Consider the following 16,509-nt stretch of genomic DNA (forward strand, 5'->3'; position numbering starts at 1 on the left):
GACACCTAAGAGATGGCCCTTGGTAATACTCCTGTTAGAGTAGGCAGGTGGCTAGGTATGAGCAGAGAAATGAGGGCAGGGGCCAGCTGGCAAGAAACCTTACTTAAATAAACTTTCACTTTACTTTCTTAACCTTTCGTCTTCATCTTCGAATTCTCAATGAAGAACCTCAAATTCACTGGCAACATTCCCAGAGTTGGGGGAAGATTCTTTCATTAACGAAGCAGGACCTGGGAGGTACATCACAGCATCCAGTACAATCTTCATGCTCAAATCAGTTTGCTGTAGTGATACTCTCCTGCATTAAAGCCATTTAAGAAACGGTCCATTGGCCTCACTAGGCTCTGAGATTTTTGAGGACAGATAGCACGCATTCAAACCAAAGAGCTGGGATTCAGTAAACGTCCAGTGAAGAAATGATTGAACAGGGACTTCCCTGGGAGCTCAGTGGTGAAGAGTCCCCCTGCCAATGGAGGAGACACGGGGTTCAATTCCTAGTATGGGAAGATCCCACACGCCATGGAACAACTGAGCCCGTGGGCCCCAACTATCGAGGCTGTGCTCTAGAGCCTGGGAGCAGCAACTACTGAGGCCTGCAAGCCCAGAGCCTGTGCCCCAACAAGTGAAGCCACCACAAAGAGAAGCCTGCGCGCTGCAGCTGGAGAGTAGCCCTCCCTCCCCAAAACTAGGGGAAAAGTCTGAGCAGCAATTAAGACCCAGCACAGCCAAATAAATACTTAAAAAAAAAAACTGAATTAATGATCCAGGGAAACTGATTAACTAAAACCACAGACATCTAACTGATGAGACAGAGTGCCAATTTCTTCCTTTGCACCAGTATTTTTCAATCATTTTTTCATTATCACTCCTGTAAGGGCCTTTTTAGATACGTTCCTATTTAGTTTTAATACCACATATATATTGTATATCTGTGCATGTAGTGTATTGATCTGTACTTTGTACACTAAAAAACATTTTTTAAGCCCCCAAAGCCAACACTGAGAAATCCCCTGTGGGAACAATATTGCTCCACTGAGAATGTATGATTTACACTAGTAAATATAACTTCAAAGAGGATCAGATTACTTAAGTCAGCTCATCTTACAATAAAGATGCCTCATTACAAAATGGCTGTGGCATGCTGAGCATGAAATCAGAGCAAAAGGGGTGAAAAGGCCTAAAGGGATACCCATAGACACGGGCCAGTGTACCATTCCCCACCATAAGATACATACCCCCACAACAGTATAGCCACAGGAGCCTCCATTATTTTGCCTAGCTCCCGTGCAAACTATAGCTTTTGTCATTTTTGTCAGTTAAATTTAATTACAAAGTATCTCAGGTATACAAAAAGTTGAGATAAGGAGCACTCTTGTACCCATAACCTAATTTAAGAGATAAAAACACTATATATTCGTTTGTAACCTACACATAACGTGTGTATGTGTCCAACTCCTTGTGACCCCATGGGCTGTAGCCCGCCAGGCTTGTCTATGGAATTTCCCAGGCAAGAATACTAGAGTGGGTTGCCATTTCCTCCTCCAGGGGATCTTCTGGACCCAGGAATCAAACCTGAGTCTCTGGCATCTCCTGCATTGGCAAGTGGATTCTTTACCAACTGTGGGACCTGGGAAGCTCTACTGAAATGTGAAACTTTGTCCCCACTCCAAATTCACATGTTGGAGCCCTAACCCCAACATGACTGTTACTTGGAGATAAGGTCTTTAGGGAAGCAATTAAGGTTAAATGAAGTCATAAGGGTGGGGCCCTAATCTGACAGGATTAGTATCTTTATAAGACATCAGAGAGTTCACTGGCTATCTCTCCACCATGTGAGGACACAGCAAGGAAGTGGCCATCTGGAAGCCAGGAAGAAAACCAGTCCCCTAATCTTGGACTTCCAGTCTCCAGAACTGTGAGAAATCTTGTCTAAGCTACCTAGTTTATGGAATTTTGTTTTGGTAGTCTGAGCAAACAAACACAAACAAACTAATCCCAAGAATTAATCACTGGGTATACGGAAAAAAGAGGAGAAACCAAGGGGTCAAGAACAGTTAAGACTGGGTTCTACTACAAACTCAGCCACTCTGATTCTGTGGTACAACCCTTAGCCCTCTGAAGCATCCTTCTCTTCTATGAAATGAGAGGTTTTAGGTAGAACTTCTTCAGGTCTCTTAAAACTTCCAAACTAAGCTCTTTCCAGTGATGAGTCTGGAGATGTGCAGAAATGGCACCTTGCAGGGGGAAAGAAAAGGAAGAACAGGCCATCAGCCTTGGCCCTCGGGTGGCTGAAGAAGAAAATGTATTTGGGTGTGCCACACCTTTGCATCGTTCATCGACACTTTTGTCCGTGTCACCGATCTTTCAGGCAAGGAAACCATCTGCCGTGTAAGGTGAAGGCTGAGATGAGTCCTCTCCATATGCTGCCATGTTGGCTGCCTAGGATGTAGCCCAGAGATGCAAGGAGCTGGGTGGGCATCACTGCCCTCCACATCAAACTCTGGGTCACAGGAGGAAATAGGACCAAGACTCCTGGACCAGGAGCCCAGTCAGCGCTCAGAGCCCTAGCCCGCTAAGGGATGAAGATTGGGCTGATTGAGAATGTTATCCCCATCCCCTCTGACAGCACCCGAAGGAAGAGGGGTCTCCATGGCAACCATCTGTGAACAGGACTCCTCAAATTGTTGTTTGTTAATAAATTGCCTTGATGTAAAAACAAAAACAAAGCCTCTCAAACTATAAGTGTTACATGCTGTGGGCTATGGCTCAGGCAATGACCGTGCCAGGATTCTATCCTCATGAAGTTCTTATGGGTATTCACAAAGCTATTTAGTTACAAGCATATTCATGACAGAATTGCATTTAATGCAAAAAACAAGAACAGCAACAAAAAAACTTGTAAATAACCTATCCAATAATAAACTATGTTAAATAAACTATATAGTAGAGCCAGATCATAGAATAAGTATTTATTGTGCAAACCTGTTTAAAAAAATTAACATCAAGTATATACCGCTGAGAAACCTTAAAATTATAGATTGGTAAAAACTTTGTTAAAAATACTATCAGTGAACATGGAGCACGCCACTCCTGTATGCAGCTGTTCCTTCCACATGGGTCACTTTTCAAAAAACTGTTAACTGTTTTATTGAGGTATATTTGACATAAACTACAATATCTAAAGTACACATTTGGTAAGTTTTGACATATATAAACCCATAAAACCCATATGCCCATAAAACGAGAATAATAAAGATAACATATCCATCACTCCCCAACGTTTCCTAGTGCCCCTTTGTAATCACTCCCAGCCACCACTCCTTGCTCACTTGCCTCCCCAAATCACCACTGATTTGCTGTCACTATAGATCAGTTTGCATTTTCTAGTTTTATATAAATGAAATCATACATTACATACTCTTTTTTGCCTGGCTTCTTTCACTCGGTATATTTATGTTGAGATTCACCTATGCTGCTTCATGTATTTATTTCTGAGTGGTATTCCATTGTATGGGTCATTTTGACTCCGAATTAGGAGTCTTCATTCCCAACCCAGTTGTTTCAAGAAGAGAGGTTTCAGCAATGACATCTAACATTTCTTTTAACTTTACCATTTTCAAGGAATTAGGATATTCCAGGCCAGGCTTGATATTATCTCTTTTAGACACCGCTTGCTTTGCTTTGACTCTTTCAAAGCATTGCTTCATTTAAATTTTACCTAAATTTCATTCTGCAGCAAGTTAATAAACCTAACATTGTGGGGCTACTACTATGTTCCTGGTGAGTTTTATCAGCTGGGTTCTATCAAGTGACATGAATGCTGATGTCATTAAATATGTCATTAAAATGTCACCTTGCGTTTGTCATTAAATGCAAAACAGTAATTAGTGTATGAATCCATTTTTGTTCTTAAATTAAAATACTTTAAAAGATGACACAAAGCTATATGTGAAAAATGATTATATCTGTATTACCATATACAGTAAACATTTTCTTTTTAAGGTCAAAGGAGAATCACACGGAAAAAAAAAAAAAAAAAAGGTGATGGGATTTTACATAATCAGTATTTGCCAGACTGCCAAAGAACAGGGATATCCAGCTACTATTATTGTATAATAGCTTAATTCATAAGCCCTCACGTGTTCACCTAGAATGGGGTTCTTAGGAAAGATATCCCTCATGTCTCTGGAACCAAAGCATAAATGTAAAATTGTAAACCTACTTTCATAAATATAAATGCAATTTGGAACCTTTTAGAGATAAAGTAGTTCCAAATACATCTTCCAAGTTTTTGGCCTTGTAATTTACACTGTCTTTAACTACAGTCTTTAATAATAAGTTTGTATAAAGCTTGGCTAGAGTAACAGTTTATTATTTACCAAACTCCCTTTCACTCATTAATCACAATATGCGTTACAACACAGTTGCAAAGTAGGTCAAAATACTCCTAAATACATTTCTGGCATTCGGTACTTATTACTCCCCTTTCTAATCTTTGAGAAAGCCTGTATTTAGTTCACTTAAGACACTTGCTAAAAATGCTAATTATCATTTAACGATAACACATCAAGTTTTCTCATAGGGAAATATAACGTCAAAACCCTAAGGCAGCCGTGAATATCATCTTTGTATTTTTAAGATCTGAAAATTCACTTCTTCCTAATGTTACCCAGATATGGTCAACGCAGCATACAAAAAAGAATTTTTGGAAATTCTCTGTGATCTTTCACAAAAGCTTAAAATAGAACGCAACGAAGGAACTACTTCATCTACATGTAAAACACAATCCAATATGCCTCACATTACTTCTTGTTAAACTGCAATAGGAAAATAATACTGCCCACGTGCCTTCCAACTTTTTTGAGTTCTGGCGAATGACAGGAACGAAAGCCAAGAGCGAAAACCACGAGAAAGCGCCCTTGGTCAGGCAGGCAAACTGTAGACACACAACTTGGAAGTTGAGACAAACCTAACTTATGAACGAAACCTAGGCCCCGAAAGAGTGCCCGGCTTCGGACTCAACTGAGCCCAACTCTGGAAGCGTCTAGCTGGATCCGTGATCCAGTGAGTAGAAGCCGCTTCCACCCCAACACTACTCCCAGAAAAAGAACGGAGAAAAGCAGACAGCTACTAGGGCGACTTGGACCTACACCCCGTGACCTGGTTCCTCAGTCAGTTCAGTCACTCAGTCTTGTCAGACTTTTTGTAACCCCATGGACTGCAGCACGCCAAGCCTCCCTGTCCATCACCAACTCCCGGAGTTTACTCAAACTCATGTCTATTGAGTCGGTGATGCCATCCAACCATCTCATCCTCCGTCGTCCCCTTCTCCTCCCGCCTTCAATCTTTCCCAGCATCAGGGTCTTTTCATATGAGTCAACTCTTCGCATCAGGTGGCCGAAGTATTGGAGTTTCAGCTTCAGCATCAGTCCTTCCAATGAATATTCAGGACTGATCTCCTTTAGGATGGACTGGTTGGCTCTCCTTGCAGTCCAAGGGACTCTGAATCAAGAGTCTTCTCCAACACCACAGTTCAAAAGCATCAATTCTTCGGCGCTCAGCTTTCTTCAGAGTCCAACTTTCACATCCTAGCTCTTCACCCTCTTGCAAGCCACGCTCCTCCACCTCCCCGGCCCGCCGCAGCCCCCAGGCTTCCTCAAGAGCCCCTCCCCTGAACCCATTCAAAGCGCCACGTCTCCTAGCTCCTGGCCAACAGCCATTCCGCAGAGGCTTCCTCCAGTGAACCCCTCCCAACCTCCCGCCCAGATCACCGGTCCCCAGTGCTCGGCTTGCCTCCGGCAAACGCCGAAAAACGTCCCAGCCGACCGCCTCAGCCGCGTACTCCGTCCAACGGCTTCCGCCCCGCCCGGCCTCGCCGCGCCCACGTGACACTCACGCCCCGCCCACCGGCGCCCACGTGACCCGCGGCCCCGCTCCGCCCCCCCCCCGTCGCCTCCCGCTGCGTGGATCGCGGCCGGAGCCGCCATTGTTCCGCCGAGGGAGGACGGCGGGGGCCCGGCACTGGCGCGGAGACGCCGCTTAGCGGCCGCCACTGGAGACACTCCCTCCCGCCGTCCCCCTCCTTCTGGCGGCGGCGGAGTGAGGCTCTGACGAGGGGGGAGCCGGGGGAGCACCCCCTCGTCCTCTTGGCAGCGGCAGCGGCCGATCCCCGGCTCCGGCGCGAGGGGCGGCCGCAATGCGCTCGGCCTGAGGCGGTCGGGCCCCGGCGCGTCCTCGCTTCCCTCGACTGTTCCACGGCGTCTCAGCGGCCCGGCGTCATCCTGTGAGTCCCCCCGCTCCCCCTGACGGGGAGGGAAGATGGCTACACGGAGCTGGCTGGACGAACTGGCCCAGGAGGCCGAGGACGGCTCGGCCCGGCTGCAGGAAATGCTCTCGGTTGGCCTGGGCTTTCTGCGCACCGAGCTGGGCCTCGACCTGGGGCTGGAGCCGAAGCGGTACCCGGGCTGGGTGATCCTAGTGGGCACGGGCGCGCTCGGGCTGCTGCTGCTCTTCCTGCTCGGCTACGGCTGGGCCGCGGCTTGCGCCGGCGCCCGCAAGAAGCGGAGGAACCCGCCCCGCAAGCGGGAGGAGGCGGCGGCGGCCGCGCCAGCCCCGGCCGCTGACGACCAAGGCGTGCTGAAGAATCTCAGGAGCGAGGAGCAAAAGAAGAAGAACCGGAAGAAATTGCCGGAGAAGCCCAAAGTGAGTAGGGGAGGAGCGGCGGGGTGGTCGGTGGGTGGGGAGCCCCTTACCCCAGTCGAGCGATCGGGAGGCCAAACCCCAGCCGCCCCCGCCGGGAATTCGGCATAGGGGACCGAGGGAGCATAGTCCAGAGCCGGGATGCAGCCTCCCAGGCGGAGGCGGCGATCGGTGGACACGTTTCTTGGGGAATGGTGGAAACTCAGGAAGTATAGGACCTGGTGGGGCAGATCGGTTTGGAGGAAGGAAGTTAGACTGTTTGAGGGGTACATTTAAGTAAAAGCCGCCCGGAGGTCGAGACAATTTGGGGACCCTTGACCGCCGGAATGACATGCCAAGCCGCTGCACACACACCACCCCCCACCCCGAGGCCTACTTGGGTTAGGCTGCCTGTGTGTGCGGAGGCCGACGGGACCTTAGGGTGGCGTTGGGAAGTTGTGGCAAGACTGCTCCTGGAAGCCCAGAGCCTGCGTGCTCAGGTCCCGCCGAGGTGGGAGGCAGTGGAGGCGATAACGGTGACCTAAAAACCCTGGGGCTTAGTCGAGGATTAAAGGTACCCAGGTCTGGACGCGCTTCCATTTTAGTTAGGGCTCTAGAAGGGAAATGGTTGCCCACTCTGCTTCTGGTGCATGTGGCCCCTGGAGGCCGGAACAGGAGCCCGGCAAGACGGAGTCTGTCTTCTAATGTACTTTGGGGTACACGGCCCTCTGAGAGGGCGCCAAGGCAACTTCAGCGGAACGGTGTGGGAGGTTTTGAAATAGGGTAAAAAGGATGACAGAGCAGAATGGTGCCGGGCTGAGAAGAGGGATCAGGCGCCCATTTACCGGACCACGTGTGGAAAGGCAGAGCATCACGACCGTCTTATCGTGCCTTCGCCTTTTATTTCTGCAGCCTTGATTGCCATGTCCCCCATGGTTCTCCCATTAGAACTTTCATGGTTTTATTTTACTTCTTTAAAAATAGCGTATAGTTGACCGGAGTATGGAGGGTGTGCAAAATTGGAAACAACTCCTAACCTATTTTTGTAGCCACTGGTTTTAGCGCCTCACCTTTTCAGCACAATAAGGTTCTATGAGAAATGCCCTCTGGTTTTCGCTGGACAGTGAGCGGTATGTACGTGAAAGTTAGTCGTGGAAACTAATATAGGAGACAGATTCAAAAGTAATTTTAATATCTTGTGGACTGACATGTGCTGTAGAGGTGTGAACAGTGTAAATGAGGTTTAGAGAGTTGAAGGGATTTGGAGGAATTTAGCAAAGTTATGGAGGAAGTCAGATTTGAATTCAAGCTAAAGTTATGAGAGTATGGTTGGTAACAGTACAAAAGATGACACTGTATTAGAGTTGTGACAAGTCACAATTACTGCATTATTAGGTCTAGATTAGACCTGCTGGTTAACAGGATGCAAGATATGTACAAGAACTAGAAACGGATACAACTTTGTTAGTATGACTACTGCCTTAGGTTAGGAGAAGGGAAAATAGAATTGATTTGGAAGCTATGTAATTATATTTAAATTTGTGAAGAGTATCAAGGTTTACCAGAAAGTAATGTTATGGTGGAAACCTGGCTCCAAGGTAAAAAAGAAGGTGATCTTGAAAAAACTCACATTCATTCATAAGCCTAGGACCAGTGTGGATGAAACAGGTCGTGAAAATTTCAAAGCCCTGTTTGCGCCTCTCAAATTTCAGACAGACTTAGGTCAACAGACAGGTGCCCATTCGAAGTGCATCACAATACTTAGATGACCCATCTGAAGAAGGAACACAGACAGGCTCCTGTGGAACTTGTGTGGTGAAAAATACTCCTCAAACTTAGTATTTGTGCTAGGGGGAATGAATAAATAAATCCAGTATTAACTTTGGAGAATAGAGAATGGGAAGGCTGACAGGGTGGTTGAGTGTTAATTGCAAAAGCAAATATGTTTGCCTACCTAACAGTAAAGATGTGTTGGAGAAGTTTATCAACATTTACAAAACTGCTTTCAAAAGTTTTGACCACAACCTAGAGAAAACATTTTACAATACCCCCCCCACACTAGTCTATTTTTCTTTAATGATATTTGTGACTTATTAAATTAGTTTCACATTTGATTTGCGGGGTGACCCACAGAAAAACACTGCTTTATAGAGTTAAGAAATCCAAGCTTCCATTTAGTTAGTTATTAGTTGGTTAGTATTCATATGCTTCAGCACTTTGCTAAGTTTCTGTTTGGGGAAAAGCAGGATACTGCTTGCAAATTGAAGGCAGTAAAAAAGGAACACCATATTCTTGTGTCTTACAGTGAAAGGGATACAAAAGCAAAAGCTCAGTGTTCCCCAAGGAACTTCTTTTCCAGTTGTGGAAAAAAGATATCAGAAACTTAACAGTGCAACCTTAGTGAGTGCCCAGGTAGCCAGGAAAAACCTTTCATGGAATTTGACTTTGAAATGGGGAGGAAATGGACATTGGGAAAGGCTGAAGAAATAGCAAAGGCTTGAGGGTGGAAGACTTAACTCTGTTGGCCTGGCAGGAACTGGAACTCTGAACTTGAGTGAGGCATTTAGCCTTGCTTCCATTAGCTTATCTTGTTTATAAATGGAAGATCTTACTTGGGGTAAAACACTCCAGCACTCCTCAGACTGTCCACCCTGACTACTTGCAGTAGTTACTTGGAATGCTTGTGAAATTGTGTAGATTCCTGAGCCCAACTACAGATGTAAATTCAGTCTGTGGAGCTAGGTCCAGGGAATCTGCTTTTTTAATAAGCTCCCTTGCCTACTTGAAAATCATTGACTGCAGTAGTGCCATAAGATTCAAAGTATAAGAGAGATTTCTAGGTGCAGTCATGTTAATCTTATAATCGATCTTCTATTACTACATCATTCTGATGAACATTTTGGATATACTTAATTCTGATTCAAGTGGATTCAGGAATGTCAACTACAGTTTTTTTGAAAGGACATTCTGAATTTATTTTTGTCCTTTTTAAGTTTTCTCTTAAATCATTCCAGATTTCACAACTCAAATTTTCAGTTTGTTTCTAGTTGCCTGTTTTTATGAATAGAGTAGATGTCATTTAGCTTTTTAAAATCTCTTCATAAGCTTTTTTTTTTTTAATTCTTGTATTGGTTTGCTTTTTATCCCCTAATACCTTGCCATAGGTGTTTGTGTTCATTCCCCTGTTAAAAGTGAAGGGGGTGACACTTTTCACTGGACTTATCACTGTTTTCTTACATATGTTTTTCTTGACACCTCGTTCATCATGAGTATTAAGTAGACACTCAGTAAATATTTTTTTCTTGACTTAACCTGTATAGTGATTTAGATGGATGTAAACAGCAACCCACTCCAGTATTCTTGCCTGGGAAATACCATGGACAGAGGAGCCTGGTGGGCTACAGTCCATGGGGTCCCAAAGGTTTTTGGACACGATTTGGCAACTGAACAACATCTCAAATAGCTGGTCTTTAGCAGTTACTGCTTTGTGTTTCAGCTGGAAGCAGGTAACCAAGATCATCATCAAAGAAAATTCATTTTTCATAAAGATTTTCCATAGTACCATTGTTAATATCTATAAGCTCAATAAATAGGGTTTTGTTTGCTACTGTATAACCTCGCGTAGTGGTTGGCACTTGATAAGTAGTTATTGAATGTTAATACAGTAAAATGTCCCGCCAATGTATGTATGCAGCTTGCTTCTATTTTTTATGCCTAGAAGACATCCATGTGAGCCACCTTTTTATTTTTACAGTGAAAAATGGCTGTGTTTGCCTCATCTGGTATAAATTTTGTAAGGTCCATCTGTCTACAGCCAGCAAATCATTCTAATAGTAAGCTGTGTCTTTTGTAGTAGTTACTTCTTTTCCAGTTTCACTGCCACTGCCCTACTTTCGGACTTTATTACCTTTTGCTTAGGCGATCCTAACAGCATCCTAACTGGTTTTCCTGCTTCCAGTCCCTTTGTTGCCAATTCTTTCTACCCACTCATGCCAGTTAAATCTTTTAAAGTGTTAGTCACTCAGTCATGTCTGACTCTTGGCGATCCTGTGGACTGTAGCCTACCAGACTCCTCAGTCCATGGAATTCTACAAGCATGAATACTGGAGTGCGTAGCCATTCCCTTCTCCAGGGATTCTTTCCGACCCAGGGGTCAAACCTGCATCACTTATGTCTCTTGCACTGGCAGGTGAATTCTTCACCACTAGCACCACCTAGGAAACCCAACTCTAATCATGTGACTTTCGAGTTCACATCCTTTCAGTAATTCCCCAACACTTGTTGAATGAAATTCAGTGGCATGGCTCTCAAGCCTTTTCATAATCTAATCCCATCTTAGATTTTATCTCTCATACGTGGAGAAGGAAATGGCAACCCACTCCAGTATTCTTGCCTGAAAAATTCCATGGACAAAGGAACCTGGCGGGCTACAGTCCATGGGGTCATAAGAGTCAGCCACAACTGAGCTCATCAGCACATTACCCATAAGACATTACCATTAGCTAGATATCAGTGTCTCTCTATTCATATTACCTTCTTCTGTTCATATGATTTCTTCTGAAAGGCCCCCTTTTTCTGTATCTCTGCCAATTTCTACCTATCCTTAAATGGCCCAGCTACATTGCTACCTCTGCTATAAAGCTTGTCTCTAGCTCCCCAGATGGAGTTAGTTTCTCTTTCATATACTTATATTGAGAGCTGAAACAGAGCATTGCCTGGGAATGTGCTTGTGGGATGACTCAAATTTTTTCATAACTCTATGCATGTCTAAGAATGACAAGTATTGATTTGGGAGTTAGAAATAACTTTTAGCTAGTAGGCGGATTTGTGGATATGAAATCTCCAAATAATGGCAATCAGTTGTTTGTTTGTATCTATAACTGAACTAATGGGTTTCCCTGGTGTGACTCACTGGTGAAGAATCTGACTACCCATGCAGGAGATGAATGTTCAATCCCTGGGTCGAGAAGATCCCCTGGAGAAGAAGTTGGCAACCTGCTCCAGTGTTCTTGCCTGGAAAACCCCATGGACAGAGGAGCCTGGTGGGCTACAAACCATGGAGTCACGAAAGAGTTGGATGTGACTGACGGACTAAAACAACAGCAATGACTGGACTGTTCCTCCTACCTCCAGAACCTCATGTCTAGATGCATACTTGATTTCTTCAGTAGGAAACCTGATGTTTATCTCAAAAACTTCTAACATCTCCAGCACAGCACTCATAATACCCTGCCTTCTCCCAGTTGTCCCCATTTCTGTAAATGGTAAATGACTCTGCCTTTCCTTCAGTTATTCAGGCCAAAAATCTAAGAATCATTCTTGATTCTTCCCTTTTCCTTATATCTTCATCTTGTTCACCTCATATCTTATCCTTCAGCAAGTGCCATCATTTTTATCTCCAAAATATATATTTAGTCCAGCTGCTCTCATTCTGTTTCCACCGTAACTCACTCGCACAGCAGTAGCTTCTGTCGGCTGCCTCCAGTCATTTCTCAACACCCTAGTAATGAGGCTTTTTAAAAGCAAATCGCCATCTTGTCTAAAACCAATATTTTAGTAATTTTTGCATTTAAAATCTAAACTTTTTTCCTGTACAGCTCAGCAGCTGCTTTTCTTTCTAAACAAACTTGACTCAGCTTCCTCTCATTTGCTACCTTCACTTACAGTAATCCTTTGCACTTCCTCAGGCTCTTTCACAACCCAATGCTGCAAACTTGACCCACTGTTCTAATCAGCCTTTAGATCTAACTTTGAAACTCACCCTCCTAGAAAATACTTTCCTAACCACCCTATTTGAAATAGTCACCCCCTTCGGTGTTCTGTCTCAGTCTTTTGTATGTGTTTCCTTTATTATAGTTTGTAAATTGTTTATTAACTTCTCCATTTACTTTTGCTCCGGGTTTTCTTTTCTCTCGTCCAGATTATAAGCGATGCTATCTGATGGCAAACAGTGACTGGCGTATTAGAGCCTTTGGTAGCTATTTGTTAAATTAAATCCTGAATGATCTAAAATGATATCTTACTGTTTAGCTGGATGGTCTAATCTGTTATTGAGATAAATAAATTTGTCTTTTAAGATACTCTCAGTAGGATTATGTCTTTTATTCATAGGTAGTGGTTTTGCCATATTATCTCAGGTATTACTAAAGTGACATGTCATCTAGAGGATTTTCTTTTTCCCTTTAAGTTGCTAATGTTTTAAGCCTTGAATACTCATTTAATTTAAAAATCTTGAGTGATAGTAAAACTTGAGTTTTACTATCTTGAGTGATAGTAAAAAAATCCCTGATTTTACCAAAAAAAAAAAAAAAGAATCTTGAGATTCAGAGAGATCGACTTACTCAAGGTCATAGAGCAAAGGCATTTCAAAGGCAAAACAATATCCTGATTTCTAGCTTTAGAACTCACTGTTATTTCCATTATACCACTCTGGTTTTGATAGCATGTTCCAGGATATTACACTGCATTCAGAGAACAAATCTAATTTTCTCGGTGAGTTATAACTTTATTGCTTTAAAATTTTACTTTTAAAAACCAGAAGTTTTTGCTGAAAATTATAATGACCTTTACAGCAGCTCCAGAGTTTTGGCTTCATTTGTTTGGTCATATGACAGGACTTTTTCATCCTGTCATTTTCTTCTGCCAGAGGCACCGCAGAGAAGACCTTTAATAGTTCTGACAGAAAAGACCTTTAACAGTTGTGTTCATCTCAGACACCAAGAGCAGCAGTAAACTCTCTGAGCTCTTGTTTTTGTTGCACTTCAGCATTATTGGGTAATGTACTACTTTTCAAGGTTGTGAAAGTCTTGAAAGCATTTTAAAATTATTAGGAGTAGTATTCAAATAAAATCAAGAGATCTATGTGAGGAGTTGGTGTTGCTTGACCAGTTTTTTTGTTGTTTGGGTGGAGGGGGGTTGGTAGTTAATTTGTATTTGTTTGGTTTCGTTTTTTTGGTCACACCATGCAGCTTGTGGGATCTTAGTTGCCCAACCAGGGATTGAACCTGGGCCCTTGGCAGTGAAAACATGGAGTCCTAACCCCTGGCTTGCCAGAGATTTCCTGACTAGTTTTTTGCTCTGTTTTCTCTCCAACTATACTAGTAGTTTGGAGAGAAACTACTCTCAAATCATCTCAAAACTACTTTCTCAGATCCATTTGAGAAAGAACTACGTGGATATGTGTCCACTGACTGTATCACCTGTAATCCTTATCTCAGTATCCATCTGATATAAAACCTTAAAAACCAATGCTGTATTTAGTGTTTCAAAAATTATCTTTAGCATAACTTGGCCGTTTGATTGGTATTGAGTATCATCTATAACAGTAGTCCTGAACATCCTTGCTCTTTCAGAGTTAACAAAGAGATGTTTTGGAATCCCTGAAGAGGGTTTAGTTTTGTCTAGCTGTTCAGAAGGCACAAGGATCTTTGTGTGCTCCTGTATTCAACTCTGCAGCCCCATGGACTGTAGCCTGCCAGGCTCCTCTGTCCATGGGATTCTCCAAGCAAGAATAGTGAAGTGGTTGCAGTTCTCTTCCAGGGGATCTTCCTGACCCAGGGACAGAACCACATCTCTTGCGTTTCCTGCATTGGTAGGCACATTCTTAACGTCTGCAACACCTGGGAAGCCTGTGCAAGTATCTTTATCCTAAAGGAAATACCTCAGGATATATAGCAAGATTTTTGCAAATTTGATTTTTAGGTCATATTTATAAGATTATTCTCCTAGCTTTTAAGAGTTAAAAATTGAGGTTGAATTTAAAAGCAAGTTGATAAATTACTGTGAGTGAAGCTGTGTACTGTAATGTTTAGCTTATGTAATTGATAGTGCACAGCATTTGACAGAAAGAAGCACACAGTTTGTGTTTTTAAATAAATGACAAGAAATTGTTCTACCTTAAATATGTATCAGCACTCTTCCTAACTAAAACTAAGAAACTGACCAAGACTAAGTCTTGTCCACTGAATGAGATAATGCATGTGATTGGCACATGGCAAATGTTGTTCAGTTGCTCAGTCGTGTCCAACTCTTTGCAACCCCATGGACTGCAGCAGGCCAGGCTTCCCTGTCTATCACCATCTCCCGGAATTTGCTCAAACCCATGTCCATTGAGTCGGTGATGCCATCCAGCCATCTCATCCTCTGTCGTCCCTTCTCCCGCCTTCAGTCTTTCCCAGCATCAGGGTCTTTTCCAAGGAGTCAGTTCTTCACATCAGGTGGCCAAAGAATTGGAGCTTTAGCTTCAGCCTCAGTCCTTCCAATGAATATTCAGGATTTATTTCCTTTAGAATTGATTGGTTTGATCTCCTTGCAGTCCAGGGGACTCTCGAGAGTCTTCTCCAACACCACAGTTCAAAAGTATTGATTCTTCTACCCTCGGCCTTCTTTATGGTCCAACTCTCACATCCATACATGACTACTAGAAAAACCATAGCTTTGACTATACAGACTTTGTCGGCAAAGTAATGTCTCTGCTTTTTAATATGCTGTCTAGGTTTGTCATAGCTTTTCTTCCAAGGAGCAAACGTCTTTAAATTTCATGGCTGCAGTCACCATCTGCAGTGATTTTGGAGCCCCCCAAAATAATGTCTGTCACTGTTTCCATTGTTTCCCCATCTATTTGCCATGAAGTGATGGGACATGGCAAATACTTGGAAGTTTCTAGATCTGTCAGCTAAAGATGTTATCTGTGGAATTTCCATGATGTCTTGCTTTTTTTTTAATCATGGACATACTATGTAGACTTGTGCTTCCCAGTATGCAAAGTATAATTTCTTGCTAAGCAAATTGAGACTGCAGCGAAGTAGTAACTTGTCCAGGGTGATAGACCTTGGGGATTCAACCGTGATCTCAGCTTGCTTTCAAAACACATACTGTTCTCCTTTTAGAGGCCAGGGATAGGGAGGTGGGGAGCCAGGGCAGTTTTTTCTGAGCTATACCTGTCTTCCTTTGCTGGGGTCTAAGCTTTGTGAGGACAGGGATTGTGCCACACTTGTCTTGTTTCAAGGCTTTAAGAGCCCTGCTTATTACTCTACTGGGGTCATTTAACGGATACTGAGTGAATGAACACGAGTAAATATTGTGTAATCTTTTTTAGAATACAGACTGTAAGCAGCTTTTTAAGAAAAAAGATAGTACGACATGTCTCTCGAGCAAGCCTGGACTATTTCTAGCCTATGAGAGGCTATATTTATTCATCATTTGTATTCTGTTAACTTCCCAAAAGAATTTGTGTCTGCAGCATTGGGCCCATTGGATACATGTACAGTTTTTTAAGGCTCTTGACCACCAGGACTTAACATTCATTTTGAGCTTGTTAATACGAAAAAAGACTTGAATGCTGGAACATAGGGTGAGGATATGGGCCTTCATAGCTTTGGAGAGGAAAGGATATTGAAGGAAAGAAACTGTTTCTTGAACATGTAAAGTATGTTTTCACATGTTCTCTCGTTTACTTTAACAAGAAGCCTATACAAGACAAATTACATATTTTCTTCATATTTACAGATGATGAAGTTGAGGAGTAAGTTAAGGAAAATGTTTAAAATCACGGTGATTATATATAGAAGTTGGACCTTAATCCCAGGTTGTCCACTCCAAACCCCATAGACTTTTCATATTTCACTTTTTTTGGTAGTTAGTAGACTAAGAAGTTTCCAAGAAATTTGAAGTCATGGGTTTTACATTTTGTGAATAAAAATAAAATTTTACATAATTAAGTAAAAATAGGAGTGTAAAATGTTAAACCTTATATATGCTTACTGTCGCTTTAGATTCTTTTTAAAAAATATTTATGTATATAGCTGCATCAGATCTTTGTTGGGTCACGTG

At 43.0% G+C, this 16,509-nt stretch overlaps 1 protein-coding gene and 1 pseudogene across 3 annotated transcripts in view; both read left to right on the forward strand.

Moving 5' to 3' along the window:
• Positions 1–2,116: 2,116 nt before the first annotated feature.
• LOC147359088 (small ribosomal subunit protein uS11 pseudogene) lies at positions 2,117–2,790 on the forward strand (annotated as a pseudogene).
• Positions 2,791–5,988: 3,198 nt separating this feature from the next.
• The window catches only part of MTDH (metadherin), a 54,489-nt gene continuing 43,968 nt past the window's right edge, over positions 5,989–16,509 (forward strand). For all 3 annotated transcript variants that reach the window (XM_086336035.1, XM_086336036.1, XM_086336037.1), the window contains exon 1: positions 5,989–6,702. In XM_086336035.1, the coding sequence (XP_086192161.1) occupies positions 6,319–6,702 (384 nt within the window). In that variant the 5' untranslated portion in view covers positions 5,989–6,318. The remainder of the gene's footprint in view (positions 6,703–16,509) is intronic.

This window comes from Bos grunniens, chromosome 14 (assembly GCF_055505025.1).
Source record: "Bos grunniens cultivar Pamir isolate PY7600 chromosome 14, Bosgru_T2T1.0, whole genome shotgun sequence".
Taxonomy (NCBI): Eukaryota; Metazoa; Chordata; class Mammalia; order Artiodactyla; family Bovidae; genus Bos; species Bos grunniens.